This window comes from Tiliqua scincoides, chromosome 1, assembly GCF_035046505.1.
Source record: "Tiliqua scincoides isolate rTilSci1 chromosome 1, rTilSci1.hap2, whole genome shotgun sequence".
NCBI lineage: Eukaryota > Metazoa > Chordata > Lepidosauria > Squamata > Scincidae > Tiliqua > Tiliqua scincoides.
This window is the reverse complement of record NC_089821.1, coordinates 21873522-21898836: the sequence shown is the minus strand read 5'-3', so window position 1 is coordinate 21898836 and position 25315 is coordinate 21873522. Positions and strand designations below refer to the sequence as shown.

The following is a 25315-nucleotide window of genomic DNA, read 5'->3' as shown; positions in this document are numbered from 1 at the left end:
TGAAGTGAAATAGAAGGTTATTCGACTAGAAATACTTTAAACAAAACAAACGCAGGATTATTTATATATATGAATATGCCTATTTCTGTGTAGGTGACAGTTTATGGAACTGAAGTCTGTGTGCGCACATGCGCCTTTGCATGTCTGCTCATAGCAGCATTTTATTCAGAAAGGAAAAAGATAAACTGCACTTTTGGTCAGGAAATGATTAGAACAGGATTTGATCTTTAAATATGTTTATCTGTAGAAGAAATGCTATTAAAATAAAAATTTATAGTGCCAAAAAAAAAGTTTATTACATAGCCCATGCTATGAGATCATATGTATTAGACAGACTATGACAATACTCTACAGACATCTCATGGTACAACACAGTGCAATGATGGTAGTTTATGTAAAAGAAGCAGAAGAAAATTTATATGCATTTAAGGTGTAACTTTCTATTCTAATGTTCTTAGAAAAGTGGTTCCCAAACGATGCACTGCAGGATGTCCTTGGTGGGTCTCTTCTTCCTGACATCTCATGTGATCCAAGATGGCGGTGCCTGAGAATGCTGGGAAGAAGAGGCCACCACAAAAGAAGGGCGTATGACCACAGTAAGTTTGGGAATAGCTGTCTTAGAGGAACAAAAACTGTGATCAAGCTTGCTAAATTTAAGAAATATATTTCTAATCTACTGTCTTGTTCTGAACCTCTGGTCATGGTGGATTTTTTCTGGGGTTTTTTTTTTTTGAGACCTGTAAGGTTAAGAAAACTTGCTATTGCCCTTCTGATCAACATAGAAGAGGCTTTGACTTAATGAAAAAAATCAGGGAGCATCCAAAGGACAAAGTGTTGTAGTAATGGATGAGTTCAATTATTCTCACATAAACTGGTTAAATTCAGGTCAAGACAAACAGAGAACATGTCTAGGTACACAAATGACTGTGCCTTAGAAAAATTGGTCTGGGAAGCAACCTTATGGTCCAATCCCATTAGAGACATACATTGCTTGAACGAGCATTCTGGCGGTGTCCAACACTTTCTGGCCGTCAAAAAAGTCAGCACACCAGAGTGTGCAACCTGGCCGCTGCTGCAAGCAACAGGTAAATAAGCCCAGGAGACCAGGAGTGGGCGAAACAAGGCAGTGATTTAACCCCTGCTACCTGGGTAAGAGGCACTTTTTAAGTGGGTGCTCTTCTTTTATTTAGCGGAGGGAGAGTAACTGGCCCTCCTCACCCCAGCACTTTTTCTAGTAGCTGTCTACTGGTATTCTTCTGCATCCTTTTAGGTTGTGAGCCTTCGTGGGACAGGGAGCCATGTTGTTTGTTTGATTTTCTCTGTAAACCGCTTTGTGAACTTTCCGTTGAAAAGCGGTATATAAATACTGTTAATAATAATAATAATAGAGGCAGAGCAGAGGGTGAATTTGGAAGGAGGCAGTTTTAGCAGCAGCTACGTCTGACAAATCCAAATCCCCTTTCTGACCTCAATCCACCTTCACACATCCACATGGACTTGCGCCAGTTGTAGAGAAGGCACAGGTCCAACTAGACCTAGTGGCCTGGCACAGGCCTACCCTTGGGCAAGGGAACAAGTATTCCCTTACCCTGAAGAGGCAGCTGGCAACTCTTCGCAGGATTCATTAGTCACTGCTTTGGCATCACTGCATCGCCACATTGGTTGGTAGTTAGGATTGAACTGCCCAACTTCTATTCTACACCCAGGACTGTATGCTCCAGCTATGGGCTTTGAAAGTGATATGAAATGCCAAGAAGAACACGACATAAGATGCTCATGGTTTACTTACTGGTTCTTTAATTTTAAGTACTGCAGGCACTGGAAAAGAGCAGCTACAGAAACCACACACACACACTTGCATAGAGCTCAGTTCAAAAAGCAAAAAAGCATGGTTTATGCTCACTTGTTTCCTGCTTGGAGCTGCAATAAGGCAGCAACAGAAGGCTTACTAGGCAAAGATAATAATACAATGGAAGCATAGGATTTCCTCCCAGGGTCAGGCTAGTCCACTAATAAGGGTGTCAGCCACAAAACTGTGAGATTGGAAAGTAGGTGGCTGGCCAGCCAAGATAATAAACAAGTTCTTTGACCATCTGCTTTGTTGGAAACATCTAGAACTTTGCTTATGCTCAGATGCCTAGACCAGAACGGGTTTTGTGGCCTCGGGGACTTACAAGGACCTAGTGCAAGGCTGAACTGATACAGAACCCTGACCATAGTGCTATCCAGTTCATCATGTAAGTAGGAGCAGTCTAAAATGGTATTTGTGAAATAACACCACCATAATGCAAAATTGAGTTTATAAAATGACAAAACGCGATATCCTGCTCAGTCAACGAAATAACACCACCATGTACCTATTAAAGTGGCTGCAGCACATCTGTGGATCATCCCGAGTGCTTCTGACTGTGTTTCTAACCCCCCAACTCCCTTGGAGCTCTATTGCTTTAATTGACTGTAGGGTCTTCTGAGCATGCTTAGAAGCTGCCAAGCAAAATGCATGGAGCCCTATGGACAGTCAAAGTGAGTCATGGTGCGCATTTACTCATGAGTAGGCAACCATGCCTTAGTCCATTGGAAAGGGCAGGCTGAGAGGAATTCAATGTCACTATAACTGTCCTGATCCAATAAACACAGGCCCCAAAAACACCTGAGAAGGTAGTCCCTCTATCCAAGCTGATAAATATATTAAACCCTATGGAAAGCAAATCTGAGATACACGTTCCTTGGTGTGCTTTTTTTCCTACACTTTAAATCCAGTTCGTTTTCATAGCAATTCAATGCTATGTTCAATTATGTTTGTTTGTTCAAGTTGCTATCTTCTCAATGTCTTCATGTTTGGCAGCATTAGGTTAATTTTAGTTGTTTTTACAAGTAGCATGCAAATCTTAAACGGCCCTGTAAGTTTAATTCAAGTAGTTGACTATGTAGTTGTGCTCTTCAGGTAGGGGTGTGTGTGTGTGTGTGTGTGTGTGTGTGTGTGTGTGTGAGAGAGAGAGAGAGAGAGAGAGAGAGAGATGTGTTTTATGCCTGTTTTATTCCTGGGGCTATGCCTGCTGACAGCCACTGGCATAAAAACATATCTACCACCTATATGACAATGATTAATAAAATCAATAAAAATGCTTTAAAATTGATTAAAATATTAATTTGGAACAAAAAAACATAACACCGCTATAACACCACTTTCAGCCCTTTTTTAAGGATAGCACCGCTGTCCATTTTAAAAAAAACTGTTTTAGACTGCCTCTACATATAAGCTTTTGGAAAGTTTCCAAGGTAGTTCAACACAGCCACATGTGATTTCAAAAGGAGGAGTGTCTCAAAAAAAGAGAAAAAAAAGATGGGACTAATAAAAAGGAAGCTGAAAGAGAGTCAAGAGGGTCAAAACTCTCCAAAGTGCATAGAGGTTTTTTAAAACTGCAATAACAGAAGTTCAACAGAATATATTCCACTAAGGGAACAATCCAAACCTGCACTGGAACAGGCAAGCCAGGAGGCTTGCGCTGCATCCAGCGTAGGTTTGTTGGGTGCAGCAGCTCAGCCAGGGGAAAGGGGAAGCTTTTCCCCTTACCCCTGGGTAAGAGCTGCGTGCCCCAATGGGTCTCCTCGGACCTGCGCCACATCTGGAGGTGGCACAAGTCCAAGGAGAGCGGAGCGGCTCGAAGCCGCTCAGTTCTCCCCCAGGGACGGGGGTTGAGATCCGGCATAACCACCGGCATAACCGGCATAACCGGCTCCCCACCCGCCCCTGGGGCCGCCAATCAACCGCCCACCCTCTGCCCAGAAACACCCCCTCCCGCCTCCTCTTCGCCCTCCCCCAAGCCTACCTTCGCCACTTGTGTCGGCACAGGTGCACTGGCACAAGCGGCAGGGAGGAAGCCACTGCGGAGGCCTCCATCGGCCTCCGTGCATCAGCGCAGCTGGATGCGCTGACGCAGCTTCCTCCCACGGAGGTGCAAACGTGCTTTGCGGCACATTTGCGACCCTCCAGGGGCTCCTATACCGGCATAACTGCTGGTTAGGGCCCCTTGTGTCAGTACCTTCCAGCACTGGCATAGCAGTGCCAGTGGGAGGTGTGCTGCATCCTGCAGTTGGTTGTCACTCACAGAGCCCTCCTCAAAGTAAGGGAATGTTTGTTCCCTTACCTCGGAGCTGCATTGCCCTTATGTCAGTGCTGGAAAGTGCTGGCAACCAAAACTGGAAAGCTCTGACATAAGGGGTTCGGATTGTGCCCTAAGTAGAAGAGCCATCATCAGATCCAGCAGGATTCATGGGTGCCAGCATGATTCATGGGTTAAGTCAAAAAGCTATAAAAAGTATGACTTTTTTCAGAAAATGGAAGTCTTTCCCAAAAAGAACAAGGAACGCAACTCTGGCAAAAGAAATGTAACAATAAGGGGTATGAAAAGAAGAATATGAAGAGCGCATGTCTGAAAACATCAAGGCAAACAGTAAAAACTTCTTTAAATACATCAAAAACAGTAAACCTGCCAGTGAAGCACTTGAATGAGGGAATTAAAGTGAAGCTTAAAGAGGATCTGGAAATTGCAAAGAAACTGAATGAATTTTTTGCATCTGTCTTCACTATGGATGATATAGGGCAGATACCTATACCTGAACTGACCCTTCAAGAAGGGAGTCTGAAAAACTGTGTCAAAAAGAAATGTCAAGAAATGAGGTTCTAAAGCTGGGATTCTTAACTGGGGGTGTGTCCATACCCTTTTGAATATGGGAACCAAATGATGAGGGTATTGGACTCTCTCTGAACAATTAAAAAATGTTTTTGTTAGATTAACTATCGCTATTGTCAATACCGGGTAGATGGGACTCGTTAGCCTGGGAAGGCAGCTCATCTGAGAGAAGGAAAACTCTGATCCCAAACCTCCACTGCCTTGTGGCTACATCCAATTATGGAAAAGGCTTCAGGAGTCAACCTTGAGGCAAAATCCGGAGCTGGAGTCCCTGAGGCAGTTCATGGCTGAACACAGACACGTTCTGGCAACTCCTGCGACGCTGCTGGAACCAACCGTATTGGCCTCTGCCTTTCCATTGGACCATTTCAGCGACTTGGAGAGGGGGGATTTGCTGCATGGGGAACAGTCTAGCCTCCATATCTACTTTACCCAGGCTTTGCGCACTGGAGAGGACACTCTGTTCCAGAACACTATTCAGAGTGCGATACCAGAGTCTTCTTAGACTGAAGGATGCCAACAAGGATTGTCAATACAGATTGAGGTGTTCTGTTCCTAGCTAGCCATACGTAAAGTAAAACCAAGCTATTGACATCTTTTGAAGTCATACTGGTACCTAATAGGACTGGTGATGATGATGATTTCTATTAAACATATAGAAGAACACACCATGCTGAAAAAGAATCAACATAGTTTCTGCAAAAGTGAGTTCTACTGTGCTAAGCTTTTAGAGTTTTGAGCTTGTGAATGGCCATTTGGATAGCAGTATTCCCGATGACAGTGTGCATGTGTACTTTCAAAACCTTAAGACAAAGATCCTTACCAAAGGTTCTTTGGTAAACTTAGCAGGCATGGAAAATGAGGAGAAGTTCTCCTTTGGCTTGAAAAGAACACCAATCAGAGAGCAGGAATAAATGGGCAATTTTCACAGTGCAGCAAAGTAAGAAGTGGAGTCCTCCGAAGAATCTGTCTTAGGCCCAATGCTTTTTAACGTCTTCATAAATGATATGGTGCTTAGGTAAACAGTGAGGTAGCCAAGTTTGTAGATTACACCAAACTATTCAGGGTGGCAAAAACCAAAACAGACTGTGGAGTACTGTAAAAAGGACTTCTTCAAACCAGGTGAAGGGGCAACCAAATGGTTAAATGTAGTTCAGTGTCAATAAAGTGATTCATATTGGAGCGTAAAACCTGCACTTCACATATGCACTGGTGATTGAACTGTTTATGTGAAACCAGGAAAAAGATCTCAGGGTTGTGGTGCAGAGCTCAATGAAAAGTCAACCTGGTGTGTGGCAGCTGGTGTGTGAAGAGGGCAAATTTTGTACTAGGGCTGATGCACAGAACTGATGCTAATATCCAGGTAGCTATGAAATCGCTTGAAACTTTAGAGCTTTCCAAGTAGACAACAGACAGCCCAGTCCTATTCATCAGTTATAACAGAGGAACTTGTGTTCTGCTGTCATAAATGGCACTGTGCCACCATAAATGGCATACCACTGCTGAGCATGAGGGAGCTGTGAGGAGCAACATGGCTCTCCACATGCACCAATGTGCTTTAATAAACTGCTACCAGTTTATTTTGGTACAGTTGTGTCATGTACATCTTAGCTTGTGCCCTTTTGCTGTCTGGTGTTTTCACTGACACAGTAAATTAGAACACAGATTAACAGGATGTTGTCCATAGTTTCACTTGTAAGGAAATACAAATATTTTTAAGTTATAAGAGTTATAACTTAGGAAATAAAACTTGTATGTGTTTGAAAACTGTGTTATTTATTTTACTCAGAAATAGGCCCGTTGTGTCAGAAACACTTCAGGTGTAATCCTATCTTACTCACAAAACACTCTAGTTATAAGAATTAAAAATATTCTACACTGCAATATTTGATCTTGTATGGAACGTGCATGTAATATGCACATTTTCATATTTGAAATATGCTTTACTACTTGATATTTAATACTTGAGCGCATATGCTTCATGACAGGAAACCCTTTATTTTTAGATGGTGCCAGCTTTATTTGAGAGTCTGGCCATTCAGTGAGTGGATCTGTTTGTACAATAAAATGGGAACTGCATGTATGCAGGCCAACTTTCAGGTGCTCCTCCGGCAGCATGAGGTTTGCTTTGCTCCCCTTGACTGAAGGTTTTACTCACTTTCATTCACTCAGTAAATGGCAAAAAAAAAGATTCAAGGAATGTGCCTAGGAAATTAGGTTGTCCAATCTGATTACCACAGACCTTGTTTTACTTGCTTGGGCAGAGCACAACATTGGCAAATGCTAGATTTATGAAAAGTTTACTCCAAAGTCTTGGAGTGACAGAGTTCCACATTTAAAGGGATCCTTGTGAGAGAAAGCCATAATAGAATACACAGGCTCCCCAAGTTATGGAAGTCTGAATTACAGATGCCTGAGTTATCGGCTGTTGCGTTGGTACTTTCACATGGTGCAGTACATACTTGGGCTGCTTTTACACAGGCACAATAGTGCTAGGTTGGCAAGAGCCAGCTGCTTCAACCTATATCCATTCCAGCTTCTGGACAGATGTCTAGAACAGCATATATATATGTTGGGGACTTAGAGCCCAATTCTGTGGGAATTTTTGCCGCTGGAACAAGTGTCATGTCGGTGTAAGCAACTTCATAACTGTGGCAGACGCAAAAATGCTGGCAAGCACAGCCTGGCTACCACTGCAAGCAGTAACCTGATACACTACTGGTATACATGACCTGGCATTTGGGGGCAGCACTGCTGCCCAATCACCATTGTAGCCATGGCTGATAAAGTGGCTAATAAGTTTGGAATCCTGACCCACAGTTTGGGAACCACTGCTATATGTCACCTGCATGTTCAGAAACAGTATGACACTGAATAGCAGTTGCTGGGAAACAACAATAGGGGAAAATATTGCCTTGCTTGTGGGCTTCCAGAAGGCACCTGTTTGTTCACTGTCTGAAGCAGGATGCTAGTCTAGAGAGACCTTTTGTTCTGATCCAGCAGGACACAGGATTCTGTTTAGCAAGAACACACAGGATCTTTCCTTTTGTTCTTACTGGGGTAGGTGAGCATGAAATACACATAGCTGAGCACTTCATTGAAACATGGGGGGCAGGTAAAAGATGATGGATTATTTACTACAGAATATGGAAAATAAATCAGACTCTGTGTAACACTACATGGGCGCAATCCTAGATCTCACTTGGGCGACACAAGCCCCTTGTGCCAGCCCAAGAGTGTTGTAAAAGTGCTGTAAAGCACTTTTGCACCACTCTGAAGAGAGTTAGGCCAGCACACAGATGTGCCCTGGCCTTTTTGCACTGCCGCGGGCCCCTGAAGATGGGTGAGTTGCATTGGCCAAGCTCACTTCCAGAGTGGGGGAGGGTGGGCAGAGAGCAGGAGGCAGGGCCAGAATCCAGCGGTTATGCCCAATCCTGACCCCAGTTCCCAGGCAGTGCAGAGCAGCCTCTGGCTGCTCCGTTCTGCTCAGATCTGTACCACCTCCTGAGGTGGCTCAGATCCAAACAGACCCATTGAGGCCACTGCAGCATGACACAGGGTAAGGGGAAGTGCCATTACCTTGAGCTGCACTACTTTTGTCCCCAAACTTGCACTGGATACAGCACAGTCATGCCAGCTTACATTTTTCCAGCAAAATTTAGGATTGGGCTGCCCCTGTAATAAGTGAGAAAATACATTACTGACACCACATGACTTCTGCAAGGGCAAAAAGCATTAATATTGCTATATAGAGTGACTTGTGAAGAGGTTTGTTAAGTATAAAATCAAAATCAGTGGACAAAGTTGGTTATTTCTTTTGTATTTAGGACATTAAAAAGTCAATACAGCCATGTCCCATATCTGCAAGGGGTTCCTTTCCAAACCAACCTCCTGCAGTTACCTGAAACAGCAGATACAGGCAAACGCCTGCCCCCGCCCTCCTCCTGCCCCCAAACGCCTGCCCCCACATCTGTCCACAGCCTCTGCTGGGCTCAGACTGAGCTCGGCAGTTGAAATAATACAACTTCTGGTTTCACAGAGAAAAAGGAAATGACGTTTTTAATACCTAATAAGGCATTAGGAGGCCTGGGGAGGCCCTCTGTGGCCTCTGCTGAACTCAGAGGACAGAGGAGGTGAACATGAACCTGATCCATGGGTAACTGAATCCACAGTTTCAGGATCCATGGATATGAGGGCCCCTTTTACCAACATTTTCTTTTTTAAAAGGTGACTTTAGCAAGAACACACAAAATTATATTTTTTCAAATATTTAAATAGGCAAATGCACTGTATAACTTGGGCACAATCCTAACCAACTTTCCAGCACTGACATAGCTGTGCCAATGTGGTGTGCACTGCCTCCTGCAGTAGGGAGGCACTCAAGGGGGCCTCCTCAAGTTAAGGACATATTTGTTACCTTACCTTAGGGCTGCATTGCAGCTAAGTCAGTGCTGGAAAGTTGGTTAAGACTGCGCCCTTTGTAAATAAACACTTCTGACAACTGTTCCTTTATCTAAAATTTCAGTTTGCTGACATGTTCAGTTTCTCAGGCCACAAGATTAAAACTTGCTGTGGTCTACCTGAATAAATAGAAAAGTCTAGACAGTGGAACTGTGGTATAGTCATTGTAAAACTAAACAATATGCTAAGATAAAGAAAAATTATATGATAAGATAAGAAATATATGATAAGATAAGAAATATGATAAGATAAGAAAAATTAAGATAACAATAGCATATCAAAAAGTCCATAACATATAAGTAAAAACATCATGCAGATTTAGACTTTTAATCCTCAACCTGTTCAGCAATTAATTTCTGTAGGAAGTCTTCATTGTCATTTTTCTCATTGTGCACAGGAATGCTTTCAGTTTATACTGCCAGCCCTACCTCATGCCATTGACCTTTTGCGGGATGCCATTGTAAAAGTAAAAGAGGTACATGATGAACTTGAAGATCTACCTTCACCACCACCACCTCTTTCTCCCCCTCCAACCATCAGCCCACACAAGCAGACAGAAGACAAAGGTGTACAGTGTGAGGAAGAGGAGGAAGAGAAAAAAGATAGTGGAGTTGCTTCAACAGAAGATAGTTCTTCCTCACATATAACTGCTGCAGCCATTGCAGCTAAGGTGAGTTGGGGTCCTATACAAAGGGGCAGCACATTTGGTTTCTATCTCAGGTACTTTCCCTGAACAATAAGTTGCCTTTCAGGAGTTAATCTGATTTTTGCCAGTCTGTAGTTCTATTTAAAAAAATAAAAAAGAGTCCAAGTTGGTGTTTGATTGCGTAATTTTTCTATGTATAATAGGGTTTTCCTTCATGTTTTAGTTCATTTCACGTATGGTGGCTTAGATCCAACAGTTTTCTAGCATGATGGGAAAACATTTCTGCTTGCACAAAGATCCCTCATTTCCAGTGGTTCTTCCCTCTTGTTACTACACTGAACACTCTTCCGGAGATATGCACAGCTCTCAGGTGCAGCTTTTCAGGGAAGCACAGGAATGCCACAAAGGGGAAGAGGTAGGAAAGCCCCATTTTCTGAGCCAAATTCTGCTTATGGTTCTTAGGATCCAAGCCATTGGTTTTAATTTAAACCACTAGCTATGCAGGAACATAATAGTTCTTCTGAGTGGTAACTTTAGAAATTATATCACAATTTTCTAATATCAGTGTTTGTAGAAGCTTATGCAGAGCCCTCATAGAGATCACTTATTTGGTGAGAAGGATAGGTGCTGAATTGGGATGGGGGGGCAGGGAAAGATCCTATAAGTCCAACCTGCTGTTGGTCTTCCATTATCTGGATTTGGTTAAGCCCCAAGCATGCAGCCTACACTTCTGAATGTTTGTATTTGCTTTAAACTGATTCATAGAAGTTAAATCTATTTTATTGTAATACGTTGTTTTAGCTCTGTGAAGAATTAATTTTTTGTAAGATTGAACACTTCTTGTCTAATTGCTTTGGCAGTATTTGAGTCCTGGAAAACTGGAAGAATTATGAAGTGGCGTTAAGAAATTTGGGCCATGGGAAAATGGCTTCTAGACACATTAAATATTACTATTATACCAGTGTTCTTGTGATTGGAACAAAAAGCTTAGGGATCATAGTATGATCAGTATTTTTTTGTTTCTTCTTTAAAAACATGTGTTACACATGTGTAACCATGATATAGGTAGTTCTTTTTCACCCATGGCAAGCTGAATTATTAATAATTCATAATGCTATATTTAGCATTAGCTTCCCTAGAAAGGTTCAACATGCAAGCAATAAGCATTAAAAACTGAAAATACCTGAGATCTAAACTGATTGTGCTCATTTAAACTCCTAAGCACCTTGCATAGATATTCCACCTGTTCTCATCGTTGTTTCCTCTATGTCATTTTGCTTGTTTAGTTTCATGTTTTCCTGTCATTGTATTCATAGTTGTTATGTATTGTACATTAGAAGCATCCATCCTACACCAGTTCTGCTGTTATCATGGCAAAAGGTGAACATCCCATCCCTGGTCTCATCTGTTATTCCCATCACGCAGCAGGCAGTGCAGGAGAACCGGTAAGATACACCTACAGAGGATTTTGCATTAATAATATCTACAGATATACTGCCTGCCTCTCTCTGTGTATGAGGAGATACAGCTATTTGTTCCATTTCCACTAATATACTATGTTTTTTCTAATAAAAAATCTCTAAATTGCTGTTACACGCGATCAAGCATGTCGCATTTAAAAATTATTATTTTAATACTAATAATAAGATTTTTGTTCATCCCACGTTGAAGCTTTACACTTAGGTTCAGAGCAGGATTAGTGTTTAGTGCTGAAAACTGCCTCAAAAATTTTGGTATCTCACATTCAGGTTGCAATCATAAACACACATAACTGTTGGCAACCTTCAGTCTTGAAAGACTAAATCCCACTGAACACAGTGAGAGCTACTTCTGAGTAAAATGTACAGGATTGTGCAGTCAAACTTCCTTCTGCTTCGACAAAGTTAGAAGCTTTATTTGTAATTCAAAGAACCTTTGGTGGCTGCATCTGAGATTCGCATTGTATTACAGGCAGGTATTTCTGGTAGATGCTACTACTTATCAATTGACTTTTTTTTTTTACCAGTAACTGATAGTATTCCAGTTTCCTTTGTTTGACTTTGTGTCACTCACTAACAAAATGAAAAATACATAGATAGTTTCTACATTATTTGTCTTCTTTCTTTACTCACCTGTCCTGGCCAGCCTGGTCCCCTGCTGACCTGCAGGATTTGGTGGAGGCTGCATTGGTAGCCCCAAGTCCTGCACACCAGAATTGGGCTGTTAGTTGTCAGATTCCCCTGCCACAGCAAATAACAGCTTCCTTGTGCATACAGTTGGAATCTAGACGATAACCTCTTACTCACTTTGGAAATCAGTATCTGACACTTTGAAAGCTGAGTTAAGAGAATCAGTGAAAGATCTGTAACGTAATTTAATCACCATACTGAATTTCTCTCCCTATCTTTGTTTTGTCAACAAACATGACATGACCATCCATGTCTCCCTTACCAAGTCCCAGGGAACCTAACAGGGAAGGCATGGAAGGAGCCACAGTAGAAAAGGAGTCAACTTCCCCTTGCCTTTCCCCTGTCCCACTTACAGCTCCCAAGATGCAGAGCAGAGAGTAACAGACTCTCAGCCCAATTCTATCTAACCCCCCCACTCACTGATCAAGCTGTGCCTGTGGTAGGAAACGGGTTACATGAGGTAAGTATTAAACATTTTTACTTACCTCACTGGAAGTCCCAGGGCTGCCTAAATGTCTTTTTAGACATACCCCACCACTTTTGATAACATATGTCCAAGGAGAGGAAAGAGCTGGGTGGAGGGAATAGAAATGAGGGGGATAGGATCTGGCACATACCATTGCCACCACCTCCCCACTCTGTTCCTCTCCCTTCCTGCCCAGTTACACCCCGAGTCGACCTCACCCCCTTCTCCACTCTGACTTACTGGTGGTGACTGCCACTTCTGAAACTGCCGCTGCACACAAGGCCTTCTCGGCCTCTCTGGCAGCAGAACAGAAACACATGGCTCCACATACTTCTATAAAGACAATTTACAAAGACCGTAAAGCACACCCTGCCACCAGAATACTGGTTCTGGCAGTGGGGGAGGGTAGGATTGGGCCATCTGTTTCCTTCCATGCTTCTTGAGGAGATATGGGTGTTGGTGGGAACTCACTATTTCTCAGTACCAACCCTAGAGATTCTGAGTGGGGAAGGTATGCAAGCACCATGTAGGATGGGCGAGTCTCCTTTCTCCACTAAAGTATTTTCCCAGTGGATATACAGAAGTAATTTTGCTGCTCTTTCTACAAGGATACAGTTAGCTGGAATTATTCCCATGGTAACAATGTGTGATTTTCTTCCTCCTTTTCCTTTTACCTGCATGTTCACTTAGTCAACAAATCAAATCAAGTGCAGGTCCCTTCTGCTTGCTTTTTTTTTCTGCAGAAACAGAAATAAATTTATTCCCCTGCAATGTAATAAGGACCAATGCTGTAATCTGAGCTTTTTTTATTCCTCAATACTTCATTAATATTTCTGCCCTCCTAGAAGTATTATGAAAGTACTAATAGCAATGGAAATAACTTGGTTTGCTCTAAGCACGTTGTGGAACGTTACAACAACAAACAGAATACATCATGTACTCAATTGCTTGCCTCCCCCTAACTTGTCACACTTCCTCCCTGCTCCTTTCCTCCCACTTTTCCTTCCCTTCCACTTGATCTTTTGTCCCTCCTGTACATTTCTCCTCTCTTCCTTTTTACTCATTTCCACATACTTTTCCTTCAGTTTACTCTCTCCTCCTCCTCCTGCAACATCCTCTATTCTTTCTTTTCTCCATAATCATGCTTGGTCTGGTGGAAGGAAAGCACCCAGCTGTTGAAGGCTGCTAGATTTGTTTCAGCTGCAGGGGTAGGAAATTCAACTGGCATCTTCTTAAGATGGGCAGTTTTTCTCCCCTCACTCAAGCAAGACTGAAAATGTAGAGAAGAAGGTAAGTATGCCCCCCAAATCAATCATGGCTTCACCTTTGGATGGGTTGGGACAAGAGCCTTCCAAGAAGCTTCTCAACTGGATTAGTATCTATTCCCAATGGCAAGAAGATAGCATGTGTGCGCAGCTGTTAACCAGCTGAAGATCTGAGGGGTTCATTTTGATGGTCAACATTTTTCTGCACGATACTAGTGTGTCTACCATTGGCAGAGACTCACTCCTATCCTGCCCCATCCCCTATGTTCAGCATCCACATACTGACATTAAAATTTACAAAAAGAAGAAGGGAGAATCATATCCCACAAAGACAACATATGCATGATTGCAGGTTTAACTGTTACCTATTTGTTTGTTTTTTCAGAATTGATTCCTATGCACAGGTTGGCCCTTGGCATCTACGGAAGTTCCATTCCATTCCTCCGCTGATGCTGAAAACTGTGGATAGTGAAATTTAAAAAAAATAAAAAATTATGTCCCTTTAAGTCACAGTAATCACTTTTCTTATCATTGTAGAGTGGCAGACAGTCTCCAGAAATTAGAATGGCTATTTTCAGGTCACGCCTAGGCAAGCAACCCCCTCCCTTGGCCCTGGCGCACTGAAGAATGCAACACAGAAGTGATTAAACACTTCCATATTGCATTCTACAGCAGCCAAAGGAGGGGGGTCACAATCTTGGCACAACCCAGAAATAGCCATTCTAATTGCCTGAGACTGCCTGCCTGCCACTCTCCCACTCTTCAATGGTAAGAAAAGCTGTTTTAAAACTGTGCTTAAAGGGGATACTTTTTTTTTTAAGGCTAGGCAGGGCCCTTTTTGTCTGCAGTGGCCAGCTGCACTGAGTTAGATCCGGGAATGAGAAGGACTTACTGAGTTGACTCTTGGCATCCACAAGGGTTCCCAGAATCCCTGCAGATAACCAAATCCACAGGTCCGAGCACCAAACTCGCTGTGGAGGGCCCCACCTGACCTCTCAGGTAAAACTAGAAGTGCCTTTTCAACACCTCTGGCTGGTGTTCTGAGGCATACTGACAGAAAGTTCTCAGAAAGCTCCTGGACATGACCAGAAGGCACTTCCAGCTGTATCCGGGAGGTCAGTTGGGGCCCTCCACCATAAGTTTGGAACCTGTGGTAAGTCAAATTCACAGGTTTCAAACTCAATGATGAAAAGGGCCCACCTGTATCTTTTGGAATATAGCTAGAAAATTTTTCTTGTGATCATTTATTTTGAAGAAATGAAATCAGGTCCTATAGATAAGAAAATAAACTAAATTGGCCTGGATCTGATCCACTAAGACAGCTGTTTCATTCTTAAACATATAGTGTGAGTGTAAGGAAAGGAAAAAAATGGTACCTAATGTAAAAACAATAGAAGTAGCCATGTCTTCACAGTTTGCAAGGTTTCATGTGATGGGGCTCACATCCTCTATGACTTCTAAAGGCGATCTCCCCTGATATCATATAGCTCAGCTATTCCAGATTGTCTCTCAAATAATCATATAATTTGACCCCTTTATTTTTTATGCCATCATATCCCTTTTACTGTCTGTTTTTCTCAGGTTCTTTTCTGCACTGTTTGCTCTCATCAACTCTGTGGTATCTGCTTAGTAAGCACCTTGTGACTTAAAAACTCAGTAGTTTTCTATCTCAGAAGGTTTATATTAGTGGAAATCAGGTAAAAGCTGAAGTGGGGCTGAGAAGAGGAGGAGCAGGGACTGAGCAACTTCCTCAACACCCTGAGCAGAATCACACTACCAAAACAGCACCCAGAATGGGATAGAAACCTCCCATAAGAAAAATGGGCAATTGTTAAGGAAGACACAAGTTGTTTTCATATCCTAATTGACCATAAGAACATAAGAACAGCCCCACTGGATCAGGCCATAGGCCCATCTAGTCCAGCTTCCTGTATCTCACAGCGGCCCACCAAATGCCCCAAGGAGCACACCAGATAACAAGAGACCTGCATCCTGGTGCCCTCCCTTGCATCTGGCATTCTGACATAACCCATTTCTAAAATCAGGAGGTTACGCATACACATCATGGCTTGTAACCCGTAATGGATTTTTCCTCCAGAAACTTGTCCAATCCCCTTTTAAAGGCGTCCAGGCCAGTCACCATCACCACATCCTGTGGCAAGGAGTTCCACAGACCAACCACACGCTGAGTAAAGAAATATTTTCTTTTGTCTGTTCTAACTCTCCCAACACTCAATTTTAGCGGATGTCCCCTGGTTCTGGTATTATGTGAGAGTGTAAAGAGCATCTCCCTATCCACTCTGTCCATCCCCTGCATAATTTTGTATGTCTCAATCATGTCCCCCCTCAGGCGTCTCTCTTCTAGGCTGAAGAGGCCCAAACGCCGTAGCCTTTCCTCATATGGAAGGTGCCCCAGCCCCGTAATCATCTTAGTCGCTCTCTTTTGCACCTTTTCCATTTCCACTGTCTTTTTGAGATGCGGCGACCAGAACTGGACACAATACTCCAGGTGTGGCCTTACCATCGATTTGTACAATGGCATTATATTATTAGCCATTTTGTTCTCAATACCCTTCCTAATGATCCCAAGCATAGAATTGGCCTTCTTCACTGCCGCCGCACATTGGGTCGACACTTTCATCAACCTGTCCACCACCACCCCAAGATCTCTCTCCTGATCTGTCATAGACAGCTCAGAACCCATCAGCCTATATCTAAAGTTTTGATTTTTTGCCCCAATGTGCATGACTTTACACTTACTGACACTGAAGCGCATCTGCCATTTTGTTGCCATTCTGCCAGTCTGGAGAGATCCTTCTGGAGCTCCTCACAATCACTTCTGGTCTTCACCAGTCGGAAAAGTTTGGTGTCGTCCGCAAACTTTGCAACCTCACTGCTCAACCCTGTCTCCAGGTCATTTATGAAGAGGTTGAAAAGCACCAGTCCCAGGACAGATCCTTGGGGCACACCGCTTTTCATTTCTCTCCATTGTGAAAATTGCCCATTGACACCCACTCTCTGTTTCCTGGCCTTCAACCAGTTCTCAATCCATGAGAGGACCTGTCCTCTAATTCCCTGAATGTGGAGTTTTTTCAGTAGCCTTTGGTGAGGGACCATGTCGAACGCCTTCTGAAAGTCCAGATATATAATGTCCACGGGTTCTCCCACACCATTTTACCAAAGGATGTCATCTGCTTTTTTTGAGCAAATTACTTAATATGTCTTCATCTCAATTCACTTAAATTAAATTGGCTAGGCTTAGAGCTGTGATGGCAAACCTTTTTAGAGACCAAGTGCCCAAACTGCAACCCAAAACCCACTTTTTTATCGCAAAGTGCCAACACAGCAATTTAACCTGAATACTGAGGTTTTAGTTTAGAAAAAACAACTCATACATTAACATCTTTTACCTACTATTACTTGTAACCCATAATGAACTTTTCCTCTAGAAATTTGTCCAATCTCTTCTTAAAGGCATCTAGGCAAGTTGTCATCACTGCTTCCTGTGGCAAAGAGTTCCACAGACTAATTACATGCTGGGTAAAGAAATATTGGCAGGGAGGGGGTGGCTGCAAGACCTTGCCACTGCTCATTTTCTCAAACAATATATATATATATATATATATATATATATATATATATATATATATATATATATATATATATATATATATATATATATATATATATAAAACCCCACCCACAGAAGTGGGCTCTAAGGCTGCAATCCCAGCCACTCTTTCCTAGGAGTAAGCCTCATTTACTCTAATGGGGCTTACTTCTGAGTAGAGATGCACAGGAGCGGGCTCCAAGGTTGCAATCCCAGCCACTCTTTCCTGGGAGCAAGCCTCATGCACTGTAATGAGGCTTACTTCTGAGTAGACATGCACAGGAGCAGGCTCTAATTCCAATCACTCTTTCCTGGGAGTAAGCCTCATCCACTGTAATGGGGCTCACTTCTGAGTAGACACGCAGGATTTGTCTCTGGCTGCGCTGCTCACCCCCAGCTGCACCTGTGCTGTGGAGGAAAAGCCTCTCCTGGCACTGAGTGGGGAGCTGCTCACAGAAAGGCGGGCTGCAAAGGCTCACAAAGGCTGAGGAGGAGGGCAGCTCAGGACTGGCTGGTGGTCAGCCATTAAAGGGCCCTGAGCCATTCTAACAGAAAAAGCCAGGAGCCTGCTGGATGCTGAGCCTGCTAGAGAATTGGGGAAGGGAAAAACAGGGACCTTAAGCCTGCAGAGCAGGCAGAATTGAAAAGGTAAAAAACTCGGGGCAGGTGGGGGCAACGGAATGAAGGGAGAGGAGGTTAGTGAGCTCGGGGCAGAGGGAAGCAACCCGCCCTCCCCACACGGAGTCTCGGAGAGAGTCTCCATTTTCTTTAGAGTGACAGCAGTTTCAGCGCCCCTCTCCAGGCTGCGTGGCTCAGCGTGCGTGCCCACAGAGATGACTCGGAGTACCCTCTCTGGCACATGTGCCATAGTTTCGCCAACACTGGCTTAGAGTGTGCTTCCCTTTGTAGTGTGCATTCCTATTAATTTCATTATGCCAATTTCTTTCTGGTATCAGAGCATATTTTGTTACGTTTGGCTGTTTCCTTTCTTAGTTATAGTTATGATGTTTCATTTATTAAAGCAGCCTTACTCTTTGATACATGGTAAAATTGAAGTTTAGAGATAAATAAAAGTCGGCAATTGTCATGTTCATATATCGGACAGTTCTACATGTAAATATGCACATTTCTACAAAACGTCAGTGGCAAATAGGAAGGACTCAGATCAACATGATATGGAGAGAAAAAGCAAAATAGCATTTTGATATTCTTAAGGAAAATTAACAAAATTGGTTCCATGGACTTATTAACATACAGGTGGGACCTCGGTATCCACTGAATTGACTCACCACTGATAGTGATTCCATCTTTAAATGCCTTGTAACAAGGAAAAAAGCATCAAAAAAATCCAATTTCCTACCTTCACGCTGTTAAATAATTATAATTACATTCCACTAGATCCCATTATTCACCCTACTTAGTGGCTGAATGTGAAATAGCATCTATACCGTTGCATTCTGGGGTGACAGTGGAGGGGCAAGAAACCTGGAAGTGGGTCTTTAAAGCTATTTTTCCTTTATTTGGTATCCACTGATTTTTTTTCAATCCACTGGGAGTTCCAGAACGGAACCCCAGTGGATAATGAGGCACAACCTGTATGTCTTATTAACATAAGAAGAGCCCTGCTGAATCAGGCCAAGGGCCTGACTAGTCCAGTGATGTGTATCTCTCAGTGGCCCATCAGATGCCGCTGGGAGCAGTCAAGACAAAACGATATATGTATATTGTGGCTACTCACTTGCATCTGGCATTCAGAAATAGGCTACCTCTATACCCAGAGGTTGCATACAGATTTCTAACCTGTGATGGGCATTTCCTCCACAAATCTGTATGATCACCCTTTAAAGGCAGCTAGTCAGATAACTTCACAACATCCTGAGACAAGGAGTTCTGCAGGTTATCTATTGAGTAAATAAATATTTCCTTTTGTCTTTTCTACCTCTCCTGCCTGTCAACTTTTGTGTCAATCCCCTAGTTTTGGTGTAGTGCAAGGGAGAAAATCTCTATCCATCTTATGCATAATTTTATCTCTCAGTCATGTCCCTGTTCACGTGCCTTCCATCTATACTGAAGAGCCCCAAATGTTGTAACCTTTTCCTATAAGGAAGGTGCCCAAACTAATCCAGAGGTTACCAAACCAAGGCATCGCGACTTCCCAATCAGGGAAGCCTTGTCACTGCCTCCTTAAGGGGTAGGCTAATAGCAGCAGTGGGACCTCCATGATTGCACTGCTGTCAGGACAAAAGGACTTTTTAAATACTTACAGGGGGCAGTGCCAGCCCTCTGGAGGGTGGGGAGGCCACGGCCCCTTCTGCAGGCCTCCCTGTGCCTCAGAAAAGCTGAAAAATGCTATTGCGGCCCACTTCCCACTTTCATCACAGAACCAGAAGTGGGTCACCATTGCAAAGCTTGTTCTTCTATATGTTCAAAGATTTTATCTTTGACTAGGCTTTTTGTCACCTTATCTGGAATAGACGTTAAGTTGACTGACCTGTAGTTTCCTGGTTCCCCTCTCCCTCCTTTTTTGAAGATTGGTATAACATTAGCTAATCTCCAATCCACTGGCACAGTGGCCATTTTAAAGGGGCAAGTTGCATATTTTAGTCAGAAGATCAGTAACTTCACACTTGATTTCCTTAAGAACTCTTGGGTGGATGCCATCTGGGTCCAGTGACTTAGGGCCCAATCCTATCCAATTTTCCAGTGCTGGTGCAGCTGTACCAATGGGGCATGTACTGCATCTTGTGGTGGGGCAGCAGTCACAGAGGCCACCTTAAGGTATAGGAACACTTGTTCCCTAACCTTGGGGCTGCATTGCGGCTGCACCGGTGCTGGAAAATTGGATAGGATTGGGCTCTTATTTGTCAATAAGTTGTGAAATGTCCTCTCTTTTAACCTATATTTGAATTAATTATTTGGTTAAGAGGGACCGTCCATGCACCAGTATCTGCCTGAATTCTGCTATGAATGAGCAAATAACTCATTTAATTTCTCTGAAATCTCCGTCTTCCCCCCCCCTCCACTGTCCAGTGGGCCAACTGCTTCTCTGTCAGTTTTCCTGCTTCTAATATTTTTATTAGAAAATATTAGAAAAAACTTTTATTATTCCCCTTAATATTGCTCACCATATACTCCTCAGAATCTTTCTTTGCCACCTGCATTGTCTTTTTACATTTCTTTTGCCAGTTTTTGTTCTTTTTTTTTCTCCTCATTAGGGCAAGACTTCCATTTACAGAAGGAACTCCCTTGCCCTTTATAGCCTTTCTAATTCAGCTTGTTAGCCATCATGAGACCCTCCTAGAAGTTTAGAAGTAGAGCCCTGCCTCCTTCATGTATACACTCCTATAATTGTTATTATTCTATTATTGCTGTTTTAAACAGCCTCCATGCACTCTAGAGAGATTTGGCCCTTTTTACTTTTCCTTTCTGCTTCTTTCTAAGTAGTTTCCTCATCTGTGAGAAGACTGCCCTTTGGAAATCAATAGTTTTCATGTCATTTGCTTCGCACTCCCCCCCTCCCCAATGAATGTTGAAATGGATTGCAGCATGGTCACTGCCACCCAGTGATGGTTCTTTAAAATTTACATCCCTAACCAGTTCTTAGGTACCACACAATATCAAAGCCAGAGTCACCTGCCCTCTTGTTGGCTTCATGACTAGCTATTATTAGTATTAGTATTAGTATTTATATACCGCTTTTCAACTAAAAGTTCACAAAGCGGTTTACAGAGAAAAATCAAATAACTAAATGGCTCCCTGTCCCAAAAGGGCTCACTATCTAAAAAAATGCAAAAGAATACCAGCAGACAGCCACTAGAACAGACACTGCTGGGGTGAGATGGGCCAGTTACTCTCCCCCTGCTAAAAAAAAAAAAAAAAAGGGAGCACCCACTTGAAAAAGTGCCTCTTACCCAATTAGCAGGGGTGGAAATTAGCTACTTTCACAGTCATTTAGCATATCAAGAAATTCAGTCTTTCATGACCAGAGCATGAATTGACCTAATCAATTTGAGGATTATTTAAGTCCCCAAGATCACAACAATGTCTCTCATTAATGCCTGCCAGATTTGTTTTCCCATCTCAAGGTTCCCTTCAGATTTTTGATCTGTAGGATGATAGTGTGCCCTGCCCTTTGCTTCAGCTAGGACAGCCCAATTATCACACGGGCCACCATTTCAGCAGTGACACCTCAGCAGAAGTGGTACTACTGAAAGGGTGGCCCGCATGATAATTAGATTCTTCCAGTGCCACCCTTCAACAGTGCCATTCCTGTCAATGTGTCACAACTTGTTGTCATGAAATATGTTCATAATCTGAAAAAGTTCATACAGACTTCTCAGTTTACTTTGGATTGAACCTGTGATTTTTTTAAGAGGAAAACTTTTTTGTTTATAATTCTTATGCTTCTCTAAGTACTGGCTTTAATCTGTCACGCTCCAAATGGTTTGGGACGAAGGTCCCTGAAAGAATGCTTTCTGTCATGTAAATGTATCAGAGAACCTGTATTTGTTGAAATTATCTTTTTATTATCTTTTGAGGCCATCTTCCAGGTGCCTCTGCTTCTGATGTTAAGTGAAGGTGACTTATGGCGCAATCCTAACTGGCAGTTATGCCGGCATAGGACGCCCTGGAATGTCGCAAATGTGCCATAAGGCACGTTTGCGCCTCTGTGGGCAGGAGCCGTGTCAGCGCATTCAGTTGTGCCGACGCGTGGAGGCAGGCAGAAGCCTCTGCGGCAGCTTCCACACCACCGCTTGTGTCAGCGCGCTCACACTGGCACAAGCAGCAAGGGTAGGCGTGGGGGGTGGGAGGGGGTGTTTCTGGGCGGGCGAATTGCATCCCCGGGGGCAGGTGCATGGGGAGCCTGGGACGGGGCTGGGACCCGGCGTTTATGCCAGATCCCAACCCTCGTCCCTGGAGAGAACGGAGCGGCTTACAGCCGCTCCGCTCTGCTTGGACTTGGTGGTGCAGGTCTGAGGAGACCCATTGGGGCATGCAGCCCTTACCCAGGGGTAAGGGGAAGAGCTTCCCCTTGCCCCTGGCTGAGCCACTGCAGCCAACAAATCTGTGTTGGATGCAGCACAAACCTCCTGGCTTGCCTGCTCCAGCGCAGGTTTGGATTGCACCCTTAGGTATAGAGCATTTTCTAAGGTGGTGTCTCACTTATGGAATGTTTCCTCAGGAATATTTACTTGGTGGCAACTGTACTCAATTAGTTTTTTAGGCAACAGGTAAAAACGTCCCCCTGTCTGAACTTATTATATATGTTGCTATAACGCTTTTTTTTTTCTTTTTTGCTGCTTTTTTTTAATGTGCATTTTATACGAGCTTTTTGGTGTGTATATTTAGATTTTTACTGCTCTGTTTTATAATGTATAAACTTCCTTGGATTCTCATAAGTGGAATGACAGGATCTAAATCTTTTGAATAAATAAATGTTGATGTTTAGAAGGTATTGCAAGTTAAATATCTAAGCAAAAATACTTTTTCCATTAAATTTCATATTAAGTCAATATTCATATTAATTTCATAGTCAGATTAAGTCAATCTGACTTAATTGATTGGGAGTTGATTGCTGTATGAATTACAGGAAGATGATAGGATTGCTAGAAAGGGGCTGAAGGAAAAATGATTTTCTAGGCTGTTTTAGATAGAAATTTTATAATTCAATATGACTTAGACAAATTATTTTTGCATTTAGATTCCAGATTCCATCATATCTCGTGGCGTTCAGGTGCTTCCACGAGACACAGCCTCACTTAGCACTACACCTTCGGAATCCCCTCGTGCCCAGGCCACCTCTCGCCTCTCCACTGCTTCCTGTCCAACACCAAAAGTAAGTACAGTGCCTTGCCAGTGCTCAAATGTAGGATATATAATCTGTTTGATTGATAAATGCCTTCTGCTGCTGAAGGTTAGGTTGCATGCATGATTATGCTATTGAAAGTGATAAATTAGCAAAAGATGGCATAGTTCACTTGTACACGTATTGCTGCCCAAGCAACAGTGTGATACAAGCATGAGTGTATGGAAGGTGTTGTAGTAAATTGCTGTTGTTCTATTAAGACATTCTGTTAAGTTTGCCAATCAATCAATACTAAAGTTTCTTATACCTGAAAGTGATTGTCCTCTACTTCAGTATGAATCACACATAATAGATCGTTAATTCCTTCCAGTGGAATTCCAGTGGAGTTGTGGCACTTCTCTGCCTCAGTACAGTATTAACATATTTAAAACACTTTGAAGCCAAACAATTTTGGTCTAACATAAATACTTGCTGCCTTTCATTTGGAAACTCTAAATTATATAGAAAGAAAGTTTTAATGCCAACCTTTAAGGATTCTAGTCAGTTTTTTAGATATTATGTTACTCTGATTTTTTACTTATGCTGGTGATCCGATATGTTTGGTGTAGCACTCAGCATGTAGTAAATTTATAGCAAAGTTGGACAAATAGTAAGGCCAGTAAAATATTATGATTTCTTTCTGCAAGTGAATTCCTCATCACTGTTCAGTTAATGCTTTTTGTATCACAAGGTTCCTTTCTGGCATACCCAGTGTTGCCGTGTTTAACACAGCAAATGGTAAATGGCAGTGTTTTCTTCTCATCGAATTGATCATGATATGCTGAGATTATTCTGTTTTCTAAATGATTGTCAATTTTTCTGCCTGTTTTATTTCTTTTTTCACATATTTACCTACATTCGACTTTTGAACTATCTTTGTTTAAATATTTTGGCATTTATTATGAACTGCACATCTTGACTGTAACAGACCCAGAGGTATTGCTGGGCAGGATAAAATAGGCTTCAACTTCAGAAAGAAAGCTCATCAAAATTTTAATTGTGCTTGAATTTGTTTCTCTAATTATGATGTTGTTGTTTTCAGCAATCTAAGAGATGCTTCAAGGTATTATTATCAAAAGGTTACAAGGCGTTTTATTAAAGATAAAACAATGGGCTTGGTTTTGGGGTCTGTGCCTTAATTTCTCTGTGTAGAAAAAAGCACCTGAGTAGAAAATATATAGTTTTTCAAAGCGGAATGTAAGCAGAATGTTAATGTTTCAAATTTCTCTGTCAATTACTGTTATTTTGGGGACTAAAACCAAAGGGTGTACTGAAATTTTACATAAGCAGATGATGACTTGCAAAAGTTGATGCAAAAGGAAAGTATATGAGACAACTGAATTTGGATGCTTTGCTGGCTAGTATATATGTTCTATAAGAAAGACAAAAATAAATGCCAAGGTATTTGTCTTCAGAGAATTAAAATTATTCAAGGAAACAAAAAGCGAAGATGGAATGGTTAGCGTTTAATTCCTTGAAACCAAGAAGTATAATTGCTCTGTATGAATATCATTTTTTACAACATGACCTGGAGTTTTTGAAAATAGATCAATTGCTCTCAAACTGTTTTAGTCCCTTAAACTGCTTTGCAAATCATTTCATCAAATCCAGCCTCCTTTCCCAACCCATATGTTTCAGTTACCCCACATACGAAATTATATTAAATCAGGCCATCTGTTCATGTTGTACTCTCAGGCAGGGGTCTTCCAAGTCCAGTTTCCTTAGAGCTTTTCAGGTGAAGAGTTTGAAGATTCAAACTGGGATTTCCTACATGCAAACAATATTATCTACCATGCTAAGCCAAGTTCCTACAATCTTCAATACCACTTAGTCCCACTTCTTCTTTCACTCTAATTCTTCAGCCATTTTGAAATCTATGTGCATTTTCACATTCCAACTACTTTTGAACTGAAAGTTCTCAAACCTATACTGTATACATGTACCCAGTTATTAGTCTGGTCAAACCAGCTGAACCAGCCCTGTATCCTTAGCTACATGTACATGAATGAGCCAAAAGGTGTTTTTTTAAAAAAAAAAACTAAAATAAGTGTTGGATTGTGTAACTGAAGAACCACTGAAGGGCTTCCAGATGCACTGTGGTAATTTACATTCTGTTGTGGCTGGGATCAGAGAGAGAAGACATGCAAACCTCATTTAGCC

General features: G+C 42.3%; 1 protein-coding gene across 7 annotated transcripts in view; it reads left to right on the top strand.

Annotated features, from left to right (window-relative positions):
• Positions 1-25315, top strand: part of GPHN (gephyrin) — a 464667-nt gene that overhangs the window by 297336 nt on the left and 142016 nt on the right. For all 7 annotated transcript variants that reach the window (XM_066612401.1, XM_066612402.1, XM_066612400.1 and 4 more), the window contains 3 exons: positions 9553-9825; positions 11139-11246; positions 23012-23146. In XM_066612401.1, the coding sequence (XP_066468498.1) occupies positions 9553-9825; positions 11139-11246; positions 23012-23146 (516 nt within the window). The remainder of the gene's footprint in view (positions 1-9552; positions 9826-11138; positions 11247-23011; positions 23147-25315) is intronic.